The sequence below is a fragment of the Sarcophilus harrisii genome, chromosome 4 (assembly GCF_902635505.1).
Source record: "Sarcophilus harrisii chromosome 4, mSarHar1.11, whole genome shotgun sequence".
Taxonomy (NCBI): domain Eukaryota; kingdom Metazoa; phylum Chordata; class Mammalia; order Dasyuromorphia; family Dasyuridae; genus Sarcophilus; species Sarcophilus harrisii.
In genome coordinates this window covers 29,049,629-29,075,287 of record NC_045429.1, presented here as the reverse complement: position 1 = coordinate 29,075,287, position 25,659 = coordinate 29,049,629, and the positions used below count along the sequence as shown (strand labels likewise).

The 25,659-nt window shown below is 57.2% G+C and overlaps 1 protein-coding gene across 1 annotated transcript in view; it reads left to right on the top strand.

The window, feature by feature from the left end:
* MAST2 (microtubule associated serine/threonine kinase 2) overlaps window positions 1-25,659 on the top strand; it is a 113,279-nt gene that overhangs the window by 47,493 nt on the left and 40,127 nt on the right. Inside the window, 1 exon segment of the mRNA XM_031969200.1 lies at window positions 8,455-8,643. Within this exon segment, the coding sequence (XP_031825060.1) occupies window positions 8,455-8,643 (189 nt within the window).

Sequence of the window (25,659 nt, the reverse complement as noted above, 5' to 3'; positions counted from 1 at the left end):
CTAAGCGGTGGGTGGGGGGCTGGACTTGGAGCCAGAAAGAGAATCCTTCTCAGCCTCAGCTCCCTCACGTGTGACCTGGAGTGGTCTTAGCAGCCCCCTCACAGGCTGTAGTGGGGATCAGTACTTGTGACCACAAAGTCACAGACCCAAGGTTCATTCCCCTTGTTCTCTGAAGCCTCTTGGTGTCGGTCGTCTTCAATGACTTCGCAGAACCAAGGCAGCTTTGTCCCTGGGTCCTTTGGTCGGTCTGCCTCGATGGCACGCCCCCCGTGGCTGTGCCCTGGAGCTGGCATCCCCTCGTTGGGCCCGCGGCCATCTCTTTAGCTTCCGGGGGCTTCCCAGCACAGGGTGGCGGGGCCGCTGGGGCCGATTCTCACTCAGGACTCTGAAGTTTGTGCTTCCTGGGGATCATCTTTCCTCTTTGAGATCACCAGCTCAAACCTTGATTAAGCATCTTTTCCCATCCCTTTTCTCCCACATTGTGTGTTGAGTTGGCGCTGAGCTGGGGCGCGCATCAGGCCTCCAAGAGCTCTGAGACCCCTCAGCAAACTCTTCCCTGCCGGCAGAAGTCTCAGTTGTAGCTTCCGTTCTGAGGGGTGGGCAGCACGTACACATGGGTCAGTACCTGCATGCAGGAGGGAAGGGGTGATTCCTGGCAGCTGGTTGGTGACCACAGGTGTAAGAACTGCTTCGGCAGGTCAGGAGGCACTGGGCAAAGGGGAGAAATGGGCGTGTATGTCTGTGGGCACACACATGGGAGGCACAGAGTGAGACTGGGTGAAAGGGAAATTGTACATTGTCAGTCTGGAAAGACAACCTGGAACTGGGTTGGGAAAAGCCGTAAATGCTGAAAAGGGGAATTTCTGTTTTACTGTGGAGGTCACCGTGGCAGCTGGGCAGAGGGCAGACTGGAGCAGGTAGAGGCTGGAGGCAGGTGGGCATCCAGACTTTGGTCATTATTATCGATTGGTTGTGGGGCCCCCCCCCTTTTTTTTATCTTTAAACAATTTTATCTTCTCTATGGATTGGCTGAGGAGGAGAGGGCTGGGAGACATTATGGCGATGTAAGAAACATCAACAAAACATGGTGTGACCACAGGTGGCAATGATGGGGATGAAGGAAGCCTGAGGCTGCTTTTAGTACCAGCTCCTGAGAGTCCTGGCTCACATCTCCATGAACTCCCTGCTCCCGAGTCCCATCGTGATAGATTCCAAATTTGTTTTAAAATTAGCCAGGGAACATATTAATTTAATGAAATGGGACCCCATAAGGAAGAACAAAGTTCCATGAGTCCCTGCATCGAGGGAGTCTCCTTGCCCTACATGGTCCCATTAGCCAGCCTTGTTCTCTCCCCTCCCTGCTGACTCCCCCAACGGCACCCACTCTTCCTTTTGGATCTCTTCTCTGCGAGGGATAAGGGGTGCTTCGCTCTTGAAAGGCTCTGGCCCTCCCTGCCCAAGTCTCCGGGCCCTTTCTTAGTCCCTGGGGGGCCACACTCGGCACCAGGGGCTTCTAGAGGCTTCTCATGACTTCTCGGCCGGCCTGAGGCTTGGGGTGCTAAAAGCTGCCCAGGGTAGTATCCTAGCACCTGCTCTCTAGGCCAGGCCCCTTGTTGCAGAGGATGAGTGACCAGCTCAGGAGCCCTCCTAGCCCCTCCCCAGGCTTGAGTCCCCATAGTCTTGGTAGTGATCCCCAGCCTCTAGGCCTTTAGCCACAAATCACTGGTTAATATGGTAGTGAGATTCTTCCCTTCCCTGGCCCTGGTCTTGCACTCTGGGACTAAGTGGAAAAGAGCAGCTCCTGGTCCGGCTCCTGGTCCTTCAGCGCCATGGCCCCCGCTGCCCTGAGGTGGCTTGGCGTAGCTCTGGGCCCCCTGCCCTCCTGTTTGTTCCCTGTCCAGCACGTGCTCCCGTGCTGGGCATCAGGGGTCCTGGTTTGACTGTGGGTGGGCCGTACCCTTGGATGGACGCATCTTCTTCGGGCCTCCATTTCTTCACTTGTAAGACAGGGATTTGGTTGGAGTCTTTCCTCCCGGCCTCCTTCTGGCTGAGTGTGGAGTCAGGTTCTGTGTCCTTACTTGGTTAGCCCTGGAGGGGAACAAGGGCACCCACATTCTTCCTGAGTTCAGGACCGTCCACCTCCATTCCTCATTCTTGGGGCCCGGCAGCCTGGCCTCCCTTGGCCTCTGGCCGGCTGGGGGACACTTCCTCTAGCGGAGGCCTGGCTCCCCTGCCTTGTTCTTGGGTCACTCATGAAGGCCCCCAAAAGGCTCATACGTAGGTGGGGGAGCTTCCCCTTGGACGAATCCCTTGGATTTCACTTTCAGGGCGAGTTGCCCCTGAAAGCAGGCGGGAGAGACGGGGAAGGGCAGGCGGGAGGCGGCAGCTCTTTTTTAAGCACCCCGTTGGTTGCACGGGCTTGGGCTTGGCCAGGCCCAGGCCAGAAACGAGCAGGTCTGCTGGAGGCTCACAGCCATACCAAGCTGCTCTTTGGGCTTGAGTTTTCTGGAATTGGCCAGAGTCCTGGCCTTGCCTGTCGTCCCGCTGTCACCCTTGCACCTGGAGGTCCCAGGTCCCAGAACAGTGCCCTCAAGGAGATGAGGGGCACACTTCTCTCAGAATCCTTCGTTTGCACTGGGATCCCTCTGTCGACAGCGAGCTCACTCCCATTCACTGCAGCTTTCTCACTTTTGGATAAGTCTCCATTTGAGCACATTTGTTCTGTGGTGTTCTCAGGCCCTTTCCCCTGCAGCTAGACGTGCAGAACAAAGCTGCTCTCTCTCTGTCAGCCCTCGGGTTCCGCTTAAGCCTTCTTTCTCAGAGCCTCGGCAGCCTCGGCCACGTTCTCCAGATCCCGGGCGCTCTCGGCGTGGCTGTCTCCTAAAATGTGATTCCCAGGGCATGCCCACGGAGAGGAGGTGGAAGCTCAGCTCCCTGGTTTCTTGCCTGTTTGCCTCCACACTCTAGGACAGCACAGTGTTGAACTCAGATGCCACTTGTCCACTAAGCTCTCTAGATCTTTTTCAGAGCAGCTGCTGTCTACCTTCGCCTTCCCCATCCTGGTGGTGAAGCCGATTGTTTCAAACCCAAGTTTGTCTGTGTTAAATCCGTGCTTTGGTTGTGATTTTTTTTGACTAGGTCTCAGCCAGCCAATCTGATAGTTTTCTCTCTCTGGCTGCTGAGGGGTCTGGAGGAGAGAGAGGCCGGTGCTCTCGGGCACCCTCCCTCCAATGCGGTTCACTGCATGTCATGGCGTCACCTCCTGGGGTCCGGCCGGCTTTGAGACGTGTCCCCAGCAGCGGTGCTGGTCTCCAACTTGTTGTGCCATCCATTCTGAGCCTGCCTAATTAGGCTCGTGTCTCTCTGTGTGACCCAGAACCCGGTCCTTGGGGAGTCTGGCCACAGACCTGGCTTCCCAGCCAGGGCCTGTGGCGACGGCCCCATCTCCTTGGAGAAGCTTCCTTTGCAGACTGTTCCATGACAGTAGGGCAGGACCCAGCTGTGGGGGGCGAGACTACTGGGCTTGGCGTCTGCAGGACCCGAGGTTAAACTCAGTTGCTTCCTTGCTAGGAGACCCCTGAGGTGCTTGTGAGGGTCCCAGGGGTCCCAGTAAAGCACTCTGGTCAACATTTTAGACCCCCAACCCCTGGGCTGTTCATCAGCCTTCCAAGGTAAGTGACCTAGCAGCTGTTGTCAGGGAATTTCCAGTTCCTCAGAGATGAATGGCGTGGGCATAAAGGACCATGATCCAAGAGGGCAGAGCATCCCAGGGCCTTAGAGGGGGCCCATAGGCCGAGGCTCAGACGTGAGGAAGTTCAGAGAGAAGGGGGTGAGCCAAAGAGACCGGCCTGGCCGGGACATGCTGCATGGCAGGGGAAGGAAGACTGGGATGGCTCTGAATGCCAGGGTGAGGGTGCCAGTCTCACTCTGCAGACAACTTGGGACCCATTGGGGCCTGTGCCGCCTACGTCTCAGAACTGGCAAGCTTCTTCCCTCCCAAGGACCTCGGGGCACCAGCCAGGCTCCTGCCCTGGCCGGGTCTCGTCGGCACACTGTGTTCAGCTCCGTGTGCTGGAGAAGCACCAGGATGGGACAAGTGTGCGCTCTGGGTCACACGGAGACCAGTGTGGGTATGGCCGGAGCCCAGAACCACCCTGACTTATTTGAAGGCTGGGCTGGGAGAAGAGGGTGCAAAGAAAGGGACACAAAGAAAAGACCTCACAGTCTTGGCAGTGGGAAAGAGGAAGGGAGAGATGGCAGGGCCACTTACTGGGACTGATGTAACTCTGGGAGCTGTGGGTTAGGCTTTCTAAGGCAATTCCGTGGTTCTGATTCTGGTTCCTGACCCACCCTGGGGTTCAGCTGAATTTGACAGGTCCCTCCATGTTCAGAGTGCTTTGTGAGTGCAGGACAAGCCACAAGAACTGGGCTTTTGTGTCTGCTGTGGAAATGTGTAGGGCCTGTCCTGTTCCCTGCCCAAGTGCTGCATGGGAGCTGAGAACTCCTTAACCTTTTCTCTCAAGACCTTGTAAGCCACAAGCTGGTCTGCCCTGGGAAGAACTAGTTGAGGGGCGGGTCTGCTCAAACTCAGATGTCTCAGGTGAGAGGCTGCCAGGCCACATAAACCCAGGGCTCAGCTTTGGGTCCACAGGTTACTGGGCTGGTAAAGGGATTGATATTGTCAATTTTCAGCGCTCTGACCCTAGAGGTGGTCATCCAGGGAGCAAGGAGCAGAGCCAGTGAAGTGCTCCTCCTCGAGCCACGGACCGGGCCCTGTGCCGGGGAACCCTCGGGGAGCTTGGGTGGTTGGTGCTTTGGAGTTGGGGGAAAATCTGTCCATGAGTGAGGAAGCCAAAGGTTTGAGAAAACAAAGTCAGTTTAAGAGGGAGAAAGTGCTGACCTCTGACCTATCTACAGATAGATCTAGAAGGATCTATCTGTAGGAGGCAGCCCCTGCCCCGGGCTCGGGGCCACCTCTCCGTGTCCCGGGAGGAGCCTCAGGGTCCTGCTCTTAAAGTGGGATCTGACTGGGAGCTACATGGGCCACCCCTGCTCTCACAGCACCTCCCGGCCTTGGCTCCCAAGGGGCTCTCTAGTCAGTGGGTGTCTTCAGGATGCCTCCTCTCAAGGGCACCAGGAGCCCTCTCGGCTATTCATTGTGGTGTGAGGTTGTCCGGTTGGCTCGGGAAAGACCACCCGGCTCTGGCCGGCATTGTGTGCCCCTTGGTGAGCTTGGCGCCGGGCTGGAGGAGCAGCAGTGTGGGCCCGACTCTCCCTCCCACCCTCCTCTCTGAGGGTGTATATTTAAAGGTGCTGGTGACCCTGCTGGGGTCATGTGGCAGGGAGAGAGCCAAGGGGGCTGTAATGTGAGCAGGGGGCGGTGATCGAGGGATCATCGTGGTCTCTGCTCCAGGCCACAAGCCAGGGTTATTTTGGGTTGGGGGGAGGGGAGCTTATTAACCCTTTGACAACCAGATTTCAGGAAACTGAAATTTAGACCCTGAGCAAGAAACTTTGGCTGAAAATGCTTGCTACATTTATTGCTAGAGAATATCGGTTGGCACTGAGCCTGTGGGCATGGGCAGGTATTCCAGAAGCGGGAAGGGGACCTGTCCGTGATCTTGATGTCTTCTCCATGCCCAGGACATGGACAGCCTGGGGCCTGAGTTTGCAGGCCGGCCTCTTGATCCTTCCTGCTCATTAGCTGTTTTCCCAGGGAAGACCCAGGGTTCCCAGTGGCTCCTCTGTGTGCCCTGCATAGTGCCAGGCAGTGAGAGGTGATAGAGACGTGGCACCTCCCTCTGAGCTGTGTGGCTGGGGGCAGGGTGTTTGTTTCTGAGCCTCAGTTTCCTTATATGTAAATTGGGAGTCATGTTTATACTGACCAGTTTCTAGATGCACGTAAGCATGAATGGACCAGAACTGAGGGTTCTCTGGCCCTGGGGGGAGGGTTGTCCTGGGCCCCCTGGGGACTAACTGGCTCCATTATTTGGGAAGCTGAGAGGCAGCCCCAGCCCCTGCCCCTCTTCTCTGCCTCCAACAGGAGCTGGGGCCCAGTGGGACCCTGCGGGGGAGGCCGCAAATTCTCAGGCACTTTGATTTCCAAAAATGGCCTGATGAGTGTGCTTGGTCCCCTGTGCCCCCAGCCCCTGCCTGCAGCAGCTGCTCTGTGGTCTGCTCACGGCTCTTGGGTTTCTGTGAGTGATAACTGTATTTCTGTCCCGGAGTGAGTCTGCCTGTTGGTATGTGCAGCCTGTGCCAGGCCTCCTCCCCCTTCCCTCCCCCCACGGGAGCCCGCCTGACGTGTGGACGGTGGCGGGTGGCACAGAGCTGGGACACGTTTCCAGACAGACCCTGGCCCTTGGCTGCCGCCTCCGCTGCCGGCCAGAGGCAGTGATGTCAGGAGGACCCCGCTGGCAGGTCCGGGCCTCCTCTCCCAGAGCGGACGGCGGGGCTGCCTTTGTGTTTTCTGGGAGACTCCAGGGCAGTGACTCTTAGGGCTGCGGGGCACACGAGGCTGAGGCCGGGAGGGCCGGCCCGGTGCAGTCCCTCGGACTGAGCCCGGTGGTGTCTTGGCCAGCTTGTGCCCCACGCCCTAATCCCTGCTCTGAGCTTGCTGTAACCGGGCTGGAGGCGCCCGGGCGGCGGCCACAGCGGCAGCATGAAACGCAGGCGGGAGAGGCTGGGAGCCCCGTCTCTTCGGATCCAGTAAGGAGGGTGGGGCGGCGGTGGGCCGGGCTTTCCGGGGCGGCAGGGCCAACAAACGTCACCCTCCGGGGGCTGGTAGGTGAGGAGACTGCCCCGTCCGAGTTGGAAACCCTGGGGAGTGGGCACTCAGTGCCCGGGCCTGTCGTCCATCCGGGTGTGCTTGGTGCCTGGGGCTGTTGATATTTGGTGTCCCTTCTCCCTCCACTTCTGGCCCCCACTGGGCTGAGGGGGGTCTGGCTGGTTCCTCTGCCTTTAGCGGGGAGAGAAGTGTGGCGCTGGTTGGGAAGGCAGCGGAGTGACCCCCAGGATGGCAGGGTGGCCGGAGGAGACTAGAAGGCCGGCTCTATGTGGGTCACTGCCTCCTAAGCCGGAGGATTCTTTAAGCAGAGATTACCAGGCAGGAAGCTCTAGTGACCTTCCTGACAAGATGTCCCCAGAGCTTGCAGGGAGTCCTAGATCCAGGGAGATGGGGGACTCAGGCTGCTCCTCTGCAGAAGGCTCGGGGGCCACAGATGTCCTAGGTCCTGCGGGGCATGAGCCGGAGGGGGCTTGATAAAATGGAAGCAGAGGCAGCTGAGGAGGGCTGCCTTTGCTCCCGGCCCGCTCACCAGCCTCATGGGGGAGTTAATGATTCTCGGAGGCCTTGGCCAATGGCCCGGCATGGGGTGTAATTCCACTCGGACAGTCGCTCACTGGGCCTGCTCCAATGGGATGGATCGCCTGTTGGCCGGGTGAAGTGTCTGGGGACAGAAGGGATCGAAAACCAGCCGGTGGGAAGATCAAGGCCCTCCGGGAGCCTTCTTTCCCAGCTGCAGCCGCCTCCCCTCACTCTAGTGGGGCCAGTGGCTCCGGTTCTGTGGGTGGGCCTTTCTCCAGCCATCACAGGGCTGCTCTGGGGGAAACTGGGCAAGGGGATCCCTGCTGGCCCTGATGGTTAGCCCCAAATAAATGTTAGCGTTCAAATCACCTTCTATATTTGGGATTTCCTCCAAATGAGGGGGGAGTGTCCTTCCCCCTCTTCCCCAAGAAAGAAGTCCAGCTCATGGTGGAGACGTTCCCAGTGACTCAAGGGAGTCAAGGCTGAGGCTGCTGTGGCCAGGTTCCTTGGGCCTCTGGAGCCCTGGAAACTCCCTTTCTGGCCTGTGGGGATGACCCTTGAGATCCTGTTGGGCCCTGGCTGGGGAGAGAGAAGGAGGCAGCTGATGAGTGGGAAAGCAGCTGAAGTCATTAAGGCTCCTGTTTGCTTTAAATGATGGAGTTGAACTTTAGCCGATGTGCTTGATATTTGGACCTGGCCCTGGACAATCAGCCAGTCGGCCTCTGCCTGTGTTTGCTCTTCTCTCTCCACGCCGATGGCCGACTTAGAGGCCATTTGACCCCTGCGGCCCTGCTCCCCATCCGTGGTGCTTGTCAGGCCCTCGGGGCCCAGGGTCACAGAGATCTGCCCCTCCAGGTGCTCTTCTGGACAGAATGGTCCTCCTGGCCCAGGGGGCCTGGCCCAGGGCAGGCAGTCAGGCCATGAGCATTGTTTAGGGGTCACTCCAACGCCTCCCAACAAGGGCCAGTGCAGGGTTCCTCCCCCTCTAGTGGAATGGTGCTCCATGCTCCCCATCCTGAAGGAGACCTTTGCTTGGGGTGGGGTTTTCCCCCCTGGTTTTCTGGGCCTTTTTCATAAGGGTCTGGCTCTGAATGGGCCCTGATTGTCCGGAGCCTGTCACTGACCTTGCCTTTTCTGCTGGGATGCAGAATCTCTTCTCTTGGTCGAGGAAACAGTGATGTCCACCCGCACTTACCCTCTTCAGCGTCGGCCCCGGCCCTGTGCCACCCCCAGCTTCCTCTCAGTGCTGACGGGGCTTTTGCCACAGCTCCTCCAGTTTTTTTCCTGAACCTGCCCGTGCACAGTGGCCTCGGAAGCTGCCACCCGTTCCTGTGGAGGTAAGGGCGTGAGCCACCGCTCAGGATGGTCGGGCAGCTTCCTGACTCCCCAGAGTCTGCTCCGGACCAGGCCGGGGGCTGGGGTGGGGGTGGGGGCAGGAGGAAGGGGAATGCTCTCCCTGCCCCATGTCCTCGAGGGGCTTGTGACACTGTGAGATAAGGGCTGGTATAATAAGAGCATCTGTTAGAGGAGTTTATAGTAAACCATGATGGTAGCTAGCATTTTGTTTGGCACTTCGTAGTATTCTCTCATTTGATTCTCACAATAGCCGTGGGAGGTAGGTGTAATTATTATTCCCATTTTACAGATAAAGAAACTGGGGTCAAGAAGGACTGAAAGATTTGCCCAGGGTCGGTATCTGAGGTTAGATTTGAACCCAGGGCTTCCTCCCTCAAGGCTTTGTTCTCGGTCCACTCTTTCCACTGTGCTTAAGGACAATTCCTCTGGCAGCCGTGGGGGGATGCACTGGAGGCAGGAGGCGATGGGGGCCTGGCCTGGCGAGTGGGAGAGGCAGTGGGGGCGGAGCGGCAGCATTTGGCAGCCGCGTGGTTAGGTAGGGGGAGCTCTGCTGGCCAATAGTATGCAAGGTGGCCACACTCGGTAAGACCATCTAGGCCAGGCCCAGGGCAGCCCACGGGCCTTGGACCCATTGGTGAGCTGTGAAGACCTCCCCCAGCGGAATGGGCGGATGAGAACAGTCTGTTCCAGTGGCCATGAAGGGGAGCCTTATAGCCTGGTCGCCAAAGACGCCAAGGTCACCCACTGCCTCCTGGGCCGCGGCCAGCTGCCCTGACTTCTGTCCAGCCAGTGGATTTTGATGACTCTAGAAGAGAAAGCAAGGCTGACGACTTTGTCGCTTAAATCCAGTTAATTAGCAAGTCAAGACATCCTCCTGTGATGACATCGGTTCTCTTTGAAAGTGAAGGACAAACACCCACAAGCCTGGCAGGCTGGCAGTGCCCTTCGCAGACACAAAGAGAAGGGGGGCAGAGTTGGACATGTTGAGTGTGAGAAGTCACTGGAGATGGTGACTCAGGGAAGTCCTGTCCCCTCAGCCTGTCCCCTCAAGGAGCTCACAGTCAGGTGGGAGACTACCCACCACATAAAGGTTGGGAGGAGGAAGAGGAGGAGGAGGAGGGCCAAAAGGCCCAGGTGAGGACGGATGGGTGGGGAGGAGACAGCCGTTCTGTTCCTCCCTTCTTTGCTGTCAGTCTGTGTTTGGAGGCTTGCAGAAGAGCCTTTGCAGTGGCCCTCAGCAGGGGAGCTGTCACCTTCCACCCCAGGGCTGGTGTGTACATGAGGCTGGGGGCCGCGAAGGCCAGGGTGGGGGCGTCCAGCCCCAAGGCCCTATGAGGCCTGTGAAATTGTTTGCCAAGACAACAAGCTGAGCACTAGGCAGGACCCCTTCCCCCTGCTAGTCCTGTAAGTGGATCACTTTGTGGTCCGTGGATGGTGTCATAAATGTCCAAATGGCCCTTGGCAGAAAAAAGGGTTCCCCCATTGGGTGGGGAATGGTCATTAATGTCTGAAAGGATGAGACGGGGCGGGCACACCTGGGGCACTCACTGGGAAAGACCGTGAGGGGCAGTGGGGGGGGGGCAAGATTATGAAGGCAAAAAAAACAGGTAAGGCAGCAGGTGGTGTGGGAGCAAGGGTGGCTTGGGGAAGGCAGGAGCTAGGGACACTCGCACGTACCCTGGCACAGAATCGGGATCTCGGCCGGCAGGGACCCCAGGGAGGGGCAGAAACGGAAGGTCTGCTTTTGGAAGGGTTTTCCGGGGAAACATCTCTCATCTCTGTGTCACGTCGTGGTTCCTTAGCATGTCCACATCTTCTCAGAGCGGTCACCCCACTGTAGTCAGCATCTTGACCACAATCCTGCTGACCTCAGTTTTGTCTGACATGTACAGCTCCCGCGCCCAGAGGCCTTGACAAGCTTGGGGACTCAGGAAGGCTGCTTGTGTACGTGCGGGCAGGGATCCTAAACGATGAGCCTCAGTTTGCTCCAGAACAAATGGGGATTTCTGTACCTGGCTTGTGTAGTTGTAGTCGGGTGATGGACTAGGTCACTGCCACTTAGGAGAGCCCCACTTAGGAGAGCTCTTTCCCTGGGTCATGGGGATAGCAGCCACCTGGTGGCAGGGTCCCAGCACTGGGTCCACATCCTGCTTGTCTCTGGCCCTGTGAATGAGAAAGACCCTTATTGTACCAGACCTGCATCCTGGCATGGCCCACATCAAGCCTCCTCCTATGGGACAGCTGGTTGGTGCAGTGGCTAGAGCCCCAGCCCTGAAGTCAGGAGGACCCGAGTTCAAATCCAGCCTTAGACACTTAACACTTCCTGGCTATGTGACCCTGGGCAAGTCGCCTAACCCCAACTTTGTCTCAGAAAAAAAAAAAATCCTCCTTAGGTTTTCTTCCCCAAATCCATCCTGTTCGCCTTGGCCTTGGTCCTGGTCCCCCTTGAACCTGTCCCATCTTGACCCTCCTCCCTTTGGCCTTCCCTTCAGGAACAGTTTTACTCCATGGTTTGTTTCCCAGTCCCAGGCCCTGTTGGGCCCTCCGGGCTCAGTTGGCACTCCCATCTCTATGCCCATGGCTCACAGTGCTGCCCCCTCCCCGACCTGCTCCTGGTCACTGGCAGTCAGAGCCTTTCTCAGCACAAGACTCTGGAGAGACGTCCTCTGCGGGAGGCTGGTCTGAGGACCCTCTGGTGCAGAAAGATCGTTTAGACAGGAAGAAGCCGAGACTAAATAATTAGGTCTGGGCAAACATAGGCAGGGGGAAGGGGAAGGGGAGGAGAATGAGGAAAGACCCCTGGGTGAGCCCAGCCCTGGAGGAGGCCAAGATGAGGAGCATGAGCCAGAGGCTCATGGGGAAGGACAGGGAGGGTCTGGGTCCTGGAGGACAGGGAGAGGCAGGAAGTACAAATGAGGAGCCCAGCGACTCTCCAGGTCAGGGGCAGCAGAGTCAGGATTAGAACCCTGGACCGCACCAAGGATGGCTTGGACTGGGGGGAGGCGGCCCAGAGGGTCACTTCTGGAAGGAGGTGGTCTGTGGCAGGGTGGCAGCTGCAGAGAAGGGCTGTTGGGGTGGCCCCAGTGCTTTCCTAGGCCTTGAGGCTGCGTGCCCTTGGTGGTGTGGCTGGGACCATGCTGAGCTGTGATCCTGGGGAGGATGGGAAGGCTTATGAAGGATAAAATAAACTTTTATTCCAAGTTTCTGTGAAGGAAGACTCCCATCTCTGTGGCCTGTAACGTGTCCAGAATCTACTGGCCTGTCTGCACCCGGCCTTCCTGGGCCAGCAGGACGCTCCGGGCAGGGGCCTGAGGGAGCACAAAGCCTGAAGTTTCAGGACCTGGAGGACTGGCAGGTGGTCAAACCAGCAAACTCTGGAGGGGGCAGCCCTTGGGAGGGACTGGGGGGGTGACAGCAGGTGCCCACTTGTGGTGGGCACAGCTGCTTGGGAAGTGAGAGAGCTGGATGCTAACTTTGCCTTTGCTCTCAGCTGGTGTGTTCTGGTCCCTTTAGGAAAGCACCTCAGAGCCCACGGAGCCTAACCCTTCTGTTTGAAGAGACTGAGGCCCATGGAGGTCTCCCAGCCAATGAGTGTTGAGTGAAATTCAGCTCCTCAGCCAGAGAAGCAGGTGGACTCTTGGGGGCTCTCGGGTCCTGGAATCCTTCTGTACCTTTGGGTTTCCACATCTGGAAAACAAGGGGATTGTACTGCCCTGGGGGTGTCCAGTATGACCACTCCAAGTGCTCGCTCCTTATCCTGGTATTTTAAAAAGATCTTTTCTTTTTTTCCATAATGTCACTCTCTGGTAGCTAAGAGTGGGAAATCTCCTTTCTAGAAGGAGCTGCTTTGGGGCATGTTTCCGTAGGTTTGAGGGAGCAGAATTTCCTGCACCTTCCCTCAGATCCTCCACAGAGATTGAGCCCAGGGCCCGGTGCCCTCCCTCTGGGCTTTGGTCTCAGGCAGCCCCCTTGGTGGCCATTGGTGTTCTTCAGGCACAGACAGCGCTGGCAAGACCTGGGGTAAAATCTTAGCTCCGACATTTAACATCTCCATGATCGTGGGACTCTGAGGCCGTTTCCTCATCTGAAAAACAGCCATGTCCCCACGTGCGCCTCCCATGACTCCTCATTCTAAAGCGTTGCGCCAGCCCTAGATTAATCACGTCGGCGGCAGCAGCCTCACTCCGCTTCCGGTCGTGTGTGCCCATGGCGTGGTGTAAGGGGCTTGGTAGAACTTCACAGTGGCTGCAGTGCTGGGCACAGCTGCCCGGGGCACATGTGGGCTTTGCTTCTACCTGCCGCCTGCTCCTCATCCCGGATTCTTGGATCTCTGCTAAAATAGATTTTATTTTATTCTTGCTTTCTCATCTTAGGAAATTCTGTCCATGTCTCTGCACCAATCCTCCCTCAGAAATGAGTCAGTAAACACTTATTAAGTACCTACTATGTGCCTGGCACTGTGCTAAGTGCTGGGAATACAGAAAGAAGTGAAAGACAGCCCCTGCTGTCCTCACGGTGCTCACAATCTAATGAGAGAAACAGAAAACAAGTAAACATGGACAGAGAAGCATAAAAACTGTATAGAAAGGAAATAATTAAGAGTGGGGTTGGGGAAAAGGCGGTGCCCAGGGTGCTGGAGAACTTCCTTGGGGCATTCATTCAAGACATTTACAGCTGCTCATCCCTGAACATTGCCGTTACTCTGTGTACGGTATATTTCACTTTGTTCAGGAAGGTTTTTTTCCTGAGAGCATCCTGCTCATCATTTCCCAGAGAATGATCATGTTCTATCACAAACACATGTCACAGTTTAAGGAGCCGGACCCCAATTGATGGGCATCCCCTCAATTCCCAGGTTTTTTTTCCCCTGAGAAGACAGCCATTATAATATTTTGTGTGCATGTAGGTCATTCCCTCCCCCCCCCCCTTTTTTTTGGGGTAAGTTTTTTCCCAAATCTTTTGGTATTCAGGCCTACTAGTGGTGCTGTTAGGTCAAAGAATATGCATGAAGTGCTGTCCTTTGGGCATAGATCATATCTTTTGATCATTTCTCATCTGGGGTGTGACTCTTATTATAAATTTGACTCTGTATTTGAGAAATGAGAAAATTCTTCAAAAGCTTTTTTTACATTTGTTATTGCTAATTATATTTCCCCCGTTTATTCTTGCTCCTTTTAACGTCCCTCTTTGTTTTGCTCCTGACCACTCCCTCCTTCATTACACCCTCCTGAGCCCCTCTCCTGTGCCTCAACACGAACGACCAGTATCGGCACCAAGGCTCCCAAGGTCCCTCTGAGGCTCTGAATCTGTGATTACAGGAACAGGTTAGAGAGAGCCCCTCTGTCCTGGGCCCTCATCAGTCCTGGCAAGGCCCCTGATAAACGAGTGTCCCCCCCGGGCTGGACAAGAGAAGAGGCTGGGGACTGGGCTGTGTGGAGATCCGTTGTAGGAACTGAGGAACCTGAAAGAGGGAAGACTCCCTGGGAACCCGACGGCCGTGCCGAAGTATTTTCTGGTGGAGGAGGGAGTGGGCTGCTTCTGCTTGGCCCAAAGGGTGGAGGCCATGTGGCCCAGTGGATGGAGGAGACCAGGGTTCGAATTTTGCCTCTGATTCTTCATCGATCCTGGTTCTCAGTTTCCTCATCTACAGAATGTGGCTGATCTAGCTCCAACCTCTGTGGGTCTTTCTGAAAGGTGTAAAGCAATTGTAGGCTTGAAAACTTCATGCTTGTGTCTTTGGCTAGTACTGCATCTCCTCCTGTTGTCGGCACTCTCTGGGAGCCATGAGAAAGGAGGCCGGGAGTCCAGTGAGGAAGGGAAGGGGAGGGCTGTTTGCTCTGTGCCTGGAGATCTGGGGGCTCTCTGGCCACCTCTCGACATGTCGTGGGGTGGCCCTCGTGGTCACAGAGGTCTCCTTCCAGTGCTTGGAGGAGGGGTCCCGTGGCCACAGGGGACAGGGGAGACCCCTGCATCCCGCTGTGACAGGGGCTTCTCAGTGGGAGGGTGGAGGTAGGTCACTGTGCCAGGTCCCCAGCCTCAGGCTGTACCTCCTGAGGACCTGGACTGTCCTGATGGAGTTAGAGCAGCCACTCAGGTGCGTGTCCTTTCCACACCTGGAGTTGAGGCTTTCTCTGCCCCGTAGACTTCGGCAGCTGCACACTGACCATCCCCTCTGACTTTTATTACTTCTTCCTGTCATCTTGCCAGTCTGAGAGGGGTGAGGCGGTAGGTACCTCAGAACTGAATTTGCATTTTTTCAGTTAGTAGGGATTGTGGGCATTTTTTCGTGTGTCTATAGACCATCGTGCTCTGTAACAGTCGGCCCCTTCCTCTCTTGGACACTGTCTCTCCTCCGAGTTGAAGCCCCTGCTCTCTCTTGATCCGCCTCCTCTGGCCACTTCTCAGCATCTTTTCGGGGACTGTACCTACTAACCATGGGCGTGTCTCCAAGGCTCTGGCCTTTTGCCCCTCTCTCCTTCCTCGATGACTTCATCATGAGTTTAATAATCATCCCGGTAGATGGCTGCCGGATCTCTGGGTCTGTCCCCCATCTTCCTCCTGGCTTTTCAGTCCCCTATCACCACCATTAACAAACTGGCTGCCCCGGAGGCATCTCAAACTCCAGGCATCTAACCTAGAGCTCCCCTCCCCAGGCTATCAAAGCTGAGCCCTCTCTGGCTCCCCCGTCTGCCTCTGGGCGGCCTTGGAAAGACCTCCCTTCTCTCCTTCCCAGGCTCTCACCTCCATCCCGACCCAGATTCCCCAGAGATGCTCGTTAATGCTGCTGGCCTTCCCATTTCTGGCATGTTCTCATTCCTTGCCTGGCTCGGGGGATCCCTGCTTCCCCAGGTTGGGTCCGTGCCTCCTACAGGAGGCCCTCCCTGATTACCCACCCCCACTTTGTATCTACTTGTGTGTGAGTGCTCTGGCCCTCCTCCCTCCCCTCCAATAAAATATAAGCTCCTCCAGGGAAGAGGAGGTTCCTGTTTTTTTTTTTTTTTTTTTTACCTTAGTTCCTCCAGTGCCTTGCACGGTGCCAAAGTTCTAATTGTCTGTTGATCAAATGAATGCACCGAGGTCATAAAAGAAGCTTTGAAGAGCACGGCGGTAAGGAGAACTTTGTCTGAAAACCCTCCGATTGTTAGTAATCCACCAAGGCATAAAACGGGGAGCCCTTGCCAGAGACGTCCTGGCTCTTGAGGAAGGCAGTCCGTGCATCACCCAGAAAAATGGGGGCATCCCTGGGGATGAGAGATTACTGAAGATCATCGTGGGACATGCCGAGATGGGAAAGTAGGTTTTAGTTTTAAGGCAGGTGTGACATTAATCAGTTCCCAGGAGGATAAATAGACTTTCAGATAGGAAAATTACTCATATGAAAATGTCAGGTGGTTGGAAACCTGTTCCCTCTCTGTGTGATCTGCTCCTTACCTTTCTGATATAAACACGGGATTGTGCGTCAGGCCCCAGGATGCAGCAGTGCCGCTTGGGAGGAGGCAATGGAGTGGACAGCCACTTGTTACTGAACAGATGCTGGGGATGAGCCCGGCCTAGCAGGAGGAGGACGGACTGAGGGTGTTTGGGAAGTAGTGCTGGGGGTTTAATGACGCTAAGCCCCTTGAATCCTGATCTCAAGGCTGCTGCTTGAGATCTGCTGCTGCTCTCAGATTCTACCTTGTCCAAGGGTCTTGAGTTGGGGGGGGCTGCCCAGCATCGAATAGTGGAATGGCGGGCGGAGGACTGCCCTGGCCCCCAGGGGCTGTGAGGATCTAGGACAGACTGCTGGTAATCACTTAGCCCGGTGAGTGCCCAGCATTGAGGGCACCGGACGAAAAGGTGAAGATGGCCGTCCCAAACTGGCTGCCCTCCTTCGGCGTGGCTTTCTGTGCCCCTCCCCCCAGCTGGGGCAGCGTTGCCCACAGAGCGTCTCCCCTTCCTCTTGACTTCAGTCGGTCCTTGCTCCTTACACGGGCTCTGACTTAGTCCCTCCTCCCTCCCCCCCCCCCCCCCAGTCCCTTGCTTTGGCAGGACCTCAGTGCTGGCCAGTGGAGGATCAGCCCCTCCTCAGTTGTGGAAGTAGGTGTAGGTAAGGAGAAACTGGGAGGCCTCAGCAGCTGGGCTGGGAGTGAGGGGCTATCTGGGAAGACTTCCGGGAGGAGAAGGAACTAAACTTGGAAGGGAATTAACAGTCCTGAGCCACACGGGATCTGAGCCAGGATGTCTGGCTCCCAGCGTCTGCGCCAGGGCTGGGAAGGGGCTCAGAGCCCTTCGAGGGCTGCTCCTTCAGCCTTTGCCCAGTTTCTCCTTACCTACACCTATTTCCACAACTGAGGAGGGGCTGATCCTCCACTGGCCTGTGCTGAGGTCCTGCCAAAGCAGGGGACTGGGGGGAGACTGAGTCAGAGCCCGTGTGAGGAGCAAGGACCGAACAAAGCCAAGAGGAAGGGGAAACACTCTGTGGGTGACACTGCCAGGGTCCAGGAAGTTAGCTACTGCCCCATGTCACAGAGTTATGTTGTCTCAGCATTGGAGGGAGCTTTCGATCTCGGGTCTTGGGACTGGAGTCAGTGCTCTCTCCCCTGCTGCCCATGCTGCTTGTGGGACATGCAGGGGGAGAGGTTGTCGCCTGGCTGGACATGGTGGGGCTGGAGGGGCCGGGGAGAAGGCCGGCGGGCAGGCAGGTAGAGATGCAGGGTCAGACCTGGGCCAGATGAGCAAGGGTGCACAGGGGATGAACCCAGGGTGCCCATGTTTGGGTGGCAGAGGAGCCTCCAGTGACAGAGCCTGCCAGCAGTGCCAGGGGCAAGCAAGAGAAAGGCCGAGAGCGGCCCTGGATTTGGTGATGACGGAGCCTGCTTCACGGGGCTGGCTCTCTGGAGGTTTGGGCCCGAGGGGAACCAGCCACAGGCTCAAAGAGGCTGAGGAGCCCAGCTTCTGGCTATGGGCAGAGCCATGGAGAAGGGGGCCAAGAAAGTTGGGAGACCTGGGAATGGAAACGAGCCCTGGGCTGTTCTCCTGGGCCTGGGGGTCTGACTGAGAGGGCCCTGGGCAGGACCAGGGGAAATGCCCCAAGCCTGGTGTGTGGTGGGTGGGCAGAGTTTGGCCTTGCGTCTCTCTGGGCCACTGACCTCTGCCGCCGCCTCTGGCCAGGTGCATACATAGACACCGCCAAAGGCATGAGCTCCTCGGCTCTTCCAAGCTGGGCTGGTGACACATGAGAGGACGTGCGTGTGCCACGCTCCATGAGCCACAGATGCCCTTTTTCCAGTGACATCCTGCCCACACAGCAGGTTGGGCCCCGGCTGCCCTCGTCCCTCTCGGGTTACTGCGTAAATGGTCAGATGAAAGGACTGACCTTTCCTGACTGATCCCCTGGCGCAGTTTCAGTGCCAGTGAAACAGGAGAACAGGAGAACAGGAAGGCATTGGCAGAGGTCAGAGCTCAGACTTGGAGCTGGGAGGATCAGGATCTAATCTTGTCCACAGGGGGCCCCGGTCCCACTCCCACATGCCTTTGTGGCCTCTCCCCGGAACAGTAAGGCCCTGTGGCCCTGTCTCCTGGAGGTTCTTGTTTGGGGGCCGGTTGATTCTTAGCTGATTTATCACTCCCATCAGTGTCCCCCCCGCCCCAGCTGGGAGCATCCCCCAAGATTGTGTCCTTCCTCTCGTTTTCTTACCTGGTGTGACCTCTCAGCTCCTGGGGCTTCTCTGCCAGTCTGTTCATCCAGCTCTAGTCTCTCCCACGTTTCAGCCTGTGCCACTTTGCTTTTGGGACATTCTAACTATGTCCAGAACCAAATTCACTTATTCTCCCCTGCTCCCAGCCTCCCTCTTTTTGCCAAAGCCGTTGCTGTGCATTTTTCCTTCCTTGCCACAACTGCAACTATCACACAGTACCTGTGGGTGAACAGCCCAAGAGCCTGCAAAGGGCTGGCTCCGCTTCCAGCCTGGCCCTCGGCTGCCCCCCAGGCAAGTGACCCTTGTAAAGGGGAGGCCTGGCAAAAAGAACATTTTCGTTCCCTAAGTCACATGACCCGGCATCATAAACTGATACGGTTGTATTAATGGGAGAAGATGCACCTCCATCTGCTCCGCCCCAGAACCTCTGAGATTTCCCATCCAACTTGCAGCTGAAGCTCCCTCTGCTTCGCCCCCTCCGTCAGGCCTTGGGCTCCTCGAGGGTGCGCCGCGTTGCTTTTTCAGTCAATCAGACAGTCCTATCTGAGAGGACATTGAAAGCTGGAGAGAGAAGCACATGGAGCCAGAGAAGGCCAGATGGTTGGAGGGAGGGAAGGGGTCAAGGTCACATCTGTTTGTCTTCTGTAAGCAAATCTGTCTTGGACAGATGTTGGGAATACTTAGCTGGGCCTGGAAATGTGGCCATCAAAGTGATGGTGCTTGGGGAAGGGGCATTGGTTTGTGGGGAGGGGAGGGAGAACCCTCAGGGCTTCCAAAGGCAAGGGTACTCCCATCCCAGGCACTTCTCGCCTCCAGCCCCAGCTTCTTGTTCTGTGCAGTGGGGACAGCAGGGCTGGGAGTGCGATGGGAGCCCTGGAACCTGCTGAAGTGGGCCCGGCCAAGGTGAGCCAGAAGGAATGGGCTTGCAGCCCGAGGACGCTGGCAGGGGCAGCCCTCTGGCCTTTCCCCGCAGTTGGTCAGGCTGCTTCGAGAAAGCAAGAAAGAAGATTCAAAAGTCTGCCCTTGTTAAATGTCTCCCAAGAACCAGAGCCCCGCGAAGGCCTGGGGACACAGAGGAAAGCAAAGCAACTCCCTGCTTTAGGAGCTCCCGCAAATGGAGGAGAGAGACAGCGGGCAAAGGGCACTGCCCCGTGAGATGTCTTAGAAATGTCCAGCAGTGTCACAGCGCCAGAATGGGGAGGGAAGGAGAGTCTTGGGCTCCCTGAGAGGGAGCCACGGGCTGGTGGTGACCTGGGCCAGGCTTCACTCTGGCAGGGGGGTGGAGGCTGGGCTGGCTGCTTTTGGCAGAGGTGCGAGGGCAGCTCCAGGCCTGGCCCCGGCCTTTCTGGGCATCTCTGCTACCAACTGCTGGTCTGCAGCCACCCACCTCCTTCAGAGACAGCTGCTCTTCCCTCCTTCACCCCTTGGCTGAGTTACAGCTAAGGTTTGTCTGAAAGGCAGCTCGGGAGTCCAGTGGAGGCAGTGCTGGACCTCGGACACGTCCCAGCTTTGGGACCCTGGAACAAGTTCCTTCACTTCTGTTTGTCTCAGTTTCCTTAACTGTGAAATGGGGATGATAACAGCCCCTCCCAGGAGAGTGGCCGGGAGCAGCGGAGATAATCTCACTGTAGGGCCTGGCACATAGTAGGCCTCAGCCAAGGCCGATTCCCCTTCCATTCGTTCTAAGGGCCCTGAGTTACCCAACATGTCTGGGCAGGTGGAATCCATTCTGAGCCGTGTCTGCTTTAGGCCCCACAAAAGTCATGTCTCCTTCTTGATGGGAAGTCCGAACCCCCAAAGCCTCCTTCGGGGACTGCCCTGTCTGTGCGCTTGAGTCTGCTGCCAGTGGGGTCTCAGATGACTTTCCCCACCCAGCTCCATCCCTACTGTCCTTACTGCTGAACAGAAGCTAGGAAATTATGGCCCTGGGCCGCCCACAAGGGGCTTCCTCTCCCTGGGCCCCCCTGCAGCGAGGCAGCCCTTCATTTACTGTGGCACTGGCTCCCCCGGCTGCCCCAAAACTTCTCACCTCTCAGGCTCCTCTGCAGCCCCCCTCCCTCCCCGTCCCTCTCATCCTCCCGGCTTACTCTTGTTTGCTGTCATTCATCTTCCGGTAAGACAGAGAGCCCTTCTTCCTGCCCTCCAAGTGCAGGCTCCCCCTGAAAGTGCTGTCGCGAATCTCTGGGGGCTCTAGGTGGAGCTCTCTGGTTCTCCACTTCCCTCCCCAGCCCACTCACCTCGTACACCCCCCAGCCTCTGCCGGCCTTTTCTTCCCCTCCCCTATGTGCCTGGTGAGCTCACCAGCTCCCACGACGCTCCTGCAGCGCCGACCGCCCTCTGGACATCTTGAGCCGGATGTAACCAGAGACAAGGCAGACTCGTCCCAGCCAAAGCAGAACTGCCCTTTCCTGTTTGCCAAGTGAATCTTCCCCGGGCAACACTAGACCAGCTTCCCCCATCCCTACGCTTCTCTCTGGCTACGGCCGCCCTTCTGAAATGGCCTTCCGGGGCCTCCTCGCCACCCCCCCCATCCCCTATCCCCCAGCTGACTTGTCTGAAGGATGGTGGGGGGGGCTGCCATCTCTGGTCAGGAGATCCCAGGGATCCCTCGTCCCCCCAGACCATGCAGAAAATCCTCTGGCATTCAGACCCCTCTTTGCGAGCCCACGCCTCTCTGAGCTGCCGGGGACAGGGCACCTTGGGGCCGTCCCGTGCAGGGCCTTCCCTCCCTCGTTTTTGGGCCTGCGCCTCGTGGATCCTGGGTCGCCGTTCTGCCCGGCTTACATAAAGCAGAGCAAGCTCATTGACTGACAAGGTGCTGACCATGAAGTCTGGCCCAGGGTCTCTTAATGCTTTTCATTGATTGCCGCTTCGCCCGTGTAGTTTTCGGTGGGTTTTGTTCTAGTCTGTGGTACCTTCCTGAGGGCAAGGGCCGAGGCCCCCCAGGCAGTGTTTGGGCAGAGAGGACACTTTCTGGGGGGCTGGTTGGGCTTCTAGCTGGGTTGGGAGGGGCCAGGGCTGGGGGGCCAGATCCTGGGGATTGGGGGGAAGAAAGACTCCTGGGGGCTGTTTTCCTCCATGGGGGGTGAGGCGTCCCTAGATCTTCTTCCCCGCCCCCCTCTGCTAGCCCCTGTCCTCCGGGTCTCCATCGATCTTGTGCTGGGAGATTATTAGCGTGATCTAAGCATGCTAATGTGTTGGGGGTGGGGCGGACTGTGAATCCTGAGTGCTGAGGCTGGGGAATGGCCCCTATGGGGGAGGTCCCTCTGTCTCATCCCGCCGCCTGCCCCACCCCTGCCCAGTGTGGGGAGGGCTCTGTTAGAGCTGAAGGTCCGGCAGCCAGAATGGGCGGGAGCCCTGGTAGCTCCTGCATGTTCTGCCCCAGAGCTACTGAGCACGGGCCTTGGGGGGCCCCAGGCAGGACCCCATCTGCCCAAACCTTGGGCCGCAGCCCAGACAGATGTTAATGGCACAGCCCTGGGCCCTGGGGATCGCTCTGGCTCCAGCTCCTCCCCGGCCATCACTGGGCTGCTTCCTTTGCCCTGCCATGTCTGACTCGTGGACGGTGCTGTCCAACTTCTCCCTGCCGCCCGCTGGCCGACTCCGGCGCTCTAAAAGGTAGGAGCCAGGCCCTCCGTGCCGGTGGCGGGGCATCTGCAGGGCCTTCTGCTCATCCTCCCAGGGGCGGGGGGGAGTCAGGGACAAGGGAGCCTCCCTGATGGCTGGGGGCCCCCTCCTGAGGGGTCTCTCTGCAGCCCCTGCCCTTCTCTCTGCCCTTCTGTAGCAGGAGCCTGATCTAGGGGCCCTGCTTCTCTGGCGGCTCAGGTCCAGGGACTGCCTCTGGACAGCTGCAGCCCGGGGTCCCTCCATGTACCTGGGAGCTGAGGGCGGCCCTGGTCTCAGGTGTGGGGGCAGAAGGATGAACCTGGATGTGTGCTGGGTTCCTCCTCCTCTTCTGGGATGGGCGGCTCGCACGTGGGGACAGCCAAGGCTGTAGCTGCCGGGGTGTGAGACAATAGTCCCCGAGCTTCTGCTGGCGCCCGGCACCATGTCGGGGAGCCCTCGCTTACGGGGTGACGGAGGCTGGACCCAGCGGAGTCCAAAGAACACGAGGGCTCTCTGCTGGGTCCAGTCTCTGTCACCCTGTAAGCGAGCCTAATCAGCCCGGCCTAACCAGCCCTGGGGCGCCCAGGGGAAGAAAGCCTCCTGCAGGCCTTGGGAGTGAGGGAGCCTTCCAGGGTCAGTGTTCCAGGTGTGGGATGCAGTCAGGGCAGGAGACGGCCCCAGAAGCTCCAGGAAGTGATGCACCCAGTGGAGGAGCCTTCCCGTGGAGCCCAGGGCACAGAGCTGGCTCCCTCTGCCCATCAGGGAGCTTCTCTCAGGGCCTTTCTCTCCTCCTTGGAGGGTTGAGAACCATACGGTCTCCAAAGTTGGTTCTCACTCTCACTCTATGAAGCTGGGGTCCTTAGCCTGTTGCCAGCTGGGAGCCCTGGAGAGGAGCCGAGTTGGGCACCGGGGAAGGGGAGGCTGGCCTGGAGGGACTTTGGAGCAGAAGGGAGGCTGTTCAGCATGGGCAGGAAGGGATAGATCAGGAAGGTGTTCCAAGACCTCAGCCAAAGTCTCCGTGCCTTCCCCCTCCCAGAGGTGGGTCCTTCCCACAAGCCCCACCCCTACATTCCTGCTGTGCTTGTGGAAGCATCAGGCATGCTGATCCGTAGAACTTTAGAACTTCCAAGGCTGGCCCACTGAGCTCCCAGCCCCCTGGGTACCATTTCTGCTCATACCTAGCTCTGGGGGCTCCTCCAGAGACTACCCACAACTAGTTTTGGAAAGTTGGGAGAGGGGTCCTTGTCCACCCCACACAGGGAAAAGAGTCCCTGTTATTGTATAACTAACATGCCCATGCTCGAAGTGTTCTAAGGAAGAGGAGCCCCCTCTGTGACTTAGGAAATCTTGGTTTTCATGACATGAATGTCTCCTGGTGTATCAGCTGCGGCTCTGGTCCTTCTCCGATCATGACTCGTAACTCTCGGTGCTCCTTGGGGGTTCCTAGGGTCCCCTCCCCTTCTTCCCCCTGGGCAGACTCTGGCTTTCATCCTGCCTCACTAGTTATTTCTTGGGCATTTTAGTCGGGGTGCCCTGGGAGACCTTAAATTCAACCTGTCTGACCCCAAGTTCGTTATCTTCCCTCCCCGTTGCCCACCTCCCTTTTAATGTCTGAGGTGCCCTGGCCCCAGCCTCCCCACTTGGTGACGTTGGCTAATTGTCCTGGGATGAGACACCGTCGGCGTGTCCCTGGGCCCTTCCCTTTCCCTCGGCCCACCCATCCACTCGCTCACCGGATCTTCCCATCCCTGTCTGTCTCCCCCCTTGCTCCTCGCTCAGCTCAGGCTCTCATTGCCTTTGTCCTGACTTGTTACCCCAACCTCCTAACGGACCTGGGCCGAAGCACACCACGTGAGGCCTTTGGTTTAGTTTTTAGAGCTCTCCACGACTCGGTCTCAGCATAATTGAGTGATGTCCCCCTTGCACTCCGGGATCCGGTGCCACGGCCTTCTCTCTGTCATTCTCTGCCGCTACCCCTTTGACCTGGTCATCCTCCCTGCCTCAGTCTCTCCTCCTTGAAGACTGGGCTCATGCGCCAGCTTTGTGAGACCATCAGAGCTCTGGGAATGCCGGCTGAGCCCCTGGGCCCTACTTGGAGCTAAGCAGAGGTGGGGGACAGACAGAGGGGGCTCTGACCTACCCCCTCATCCTTTTCTTTCTCTGTTCTGCCTCCGAGGGCAGGTTTAGCCCCGAGAAGGACAAGGAGGAATGATGCTGAAATTGGGAGGTTGCAGGTCAGTGGGGGGATCATAACTTGAACCAAAGGGGACCTTGACCATCAAGTCTTGCCCCCCTCGTTTTATATTTGAGGCAGGCAGCAGCGGGAAAGTGTCTGAGGTCAAATTTGAACTCGGAGTTTCACTGGCTCCGAGGACTCTTGTGGTGGCCTTGCCCGTCCCGGCGCTATGACTCAGCCTTGGTGAGAGCCGCCAGCTGGTGCCCAGGATGTCTTTCCTGATCTTCCTGCCAGGGCGATGACCATGCTCTGGGCAAAGCCCCCCCCCCCCACCTCCCCCAGGGCCTGCAGGGCTCTCTCCCGTCCTCCTGAGCTGCTGTTGGCCGGCAGCAGGACTCGCTGGGAGCGCTAAGGACGATGGCCGACCTTCCCGAGCCTTCTGCTTGCAGCTCCATCTCTGAGAGTCCCTGGGCCTTCCTTTGTACAGCTTATTTTCTCCACCACCACTTTCACTGCTGGATGAGTTGATGGTGCTTTTAATCTGGCACTTAGCAGAATGGGCGCAACATCCAACCCAGGGGCCCTTAATGTGTGGTGATTATTGATTGATCAAAGGAGCTGGGAAGGACCTCAGAGGTCATCAAGGGATTGATGGGAGGAAACTGGGGCCTACAGAGGGAAAGGGACATCTTTTCTCATTTCCATTTTGCTCTTGGCCTACTACGGAAAACAAAACAACAACAAAAAAAAGTGCATAGCCAAGCAGAATAAATTCCCACCTTGTTCCTTGTTAGATTAAATGCTGTTCCATTCTGCCCACTCATCCCCCAGCTTTCTGTCTTGAAGTGGGCTGGGGCTGGCATCATCGTGAGTCCTGGGGAATCGTCCTTGGGCCTTGGGCTGATGGGAGTTCTTGCCTGCCTTGGTCATTTTCATGATGTGGGTTTGTAGAAGTTGTTCTGCTTGTGCCTACTTTTCTCTGTCCCGGGTTTCCCTGAAACTCTTTCTTCATTCTGTCACACCCATATCCACAGTTTGCTTATCCATTCCCTGTTGATAACCGCCCCCTTACTTGCCAATCTTGGTACCGCAGACAGAGCTTTTGTGAATATTTCTGCATGTGCAGATCCTTTGCCTCTGTCTTGGATGGTTTTGCTGGGTCAGTGATTTGGGAGCAGTGACCTCTGCTCTAACCCACCAGAGAGGTTGGTAACTGGTGTCTGCAGCTGGCAAGGAGACTGGCACGTGGCCAGGTGGGCGCTTTGGGTGTGTTCCTGGGGGCGACTGTATTGCATCAGTTACACTTCTATAGGAAATGGTGATTGGCAGAGTTGGTGCATGTTCCCTTTTCCTGTTTTTGAGCATTAGGAGCCTGCTTGGTTAGCTATATCCTGTTGGCTTAATGACACTCTGTCCTGTTGGCAACATTGTGGGGAGAAAACACCAGACTTGGGGCTCAGATCTGGGTTTGAGTTCTGGAGCATCAGCTGACTTTTCTGTGACATTGGACTCAAGCCCTTTCCTTTAAAAAATTTTTT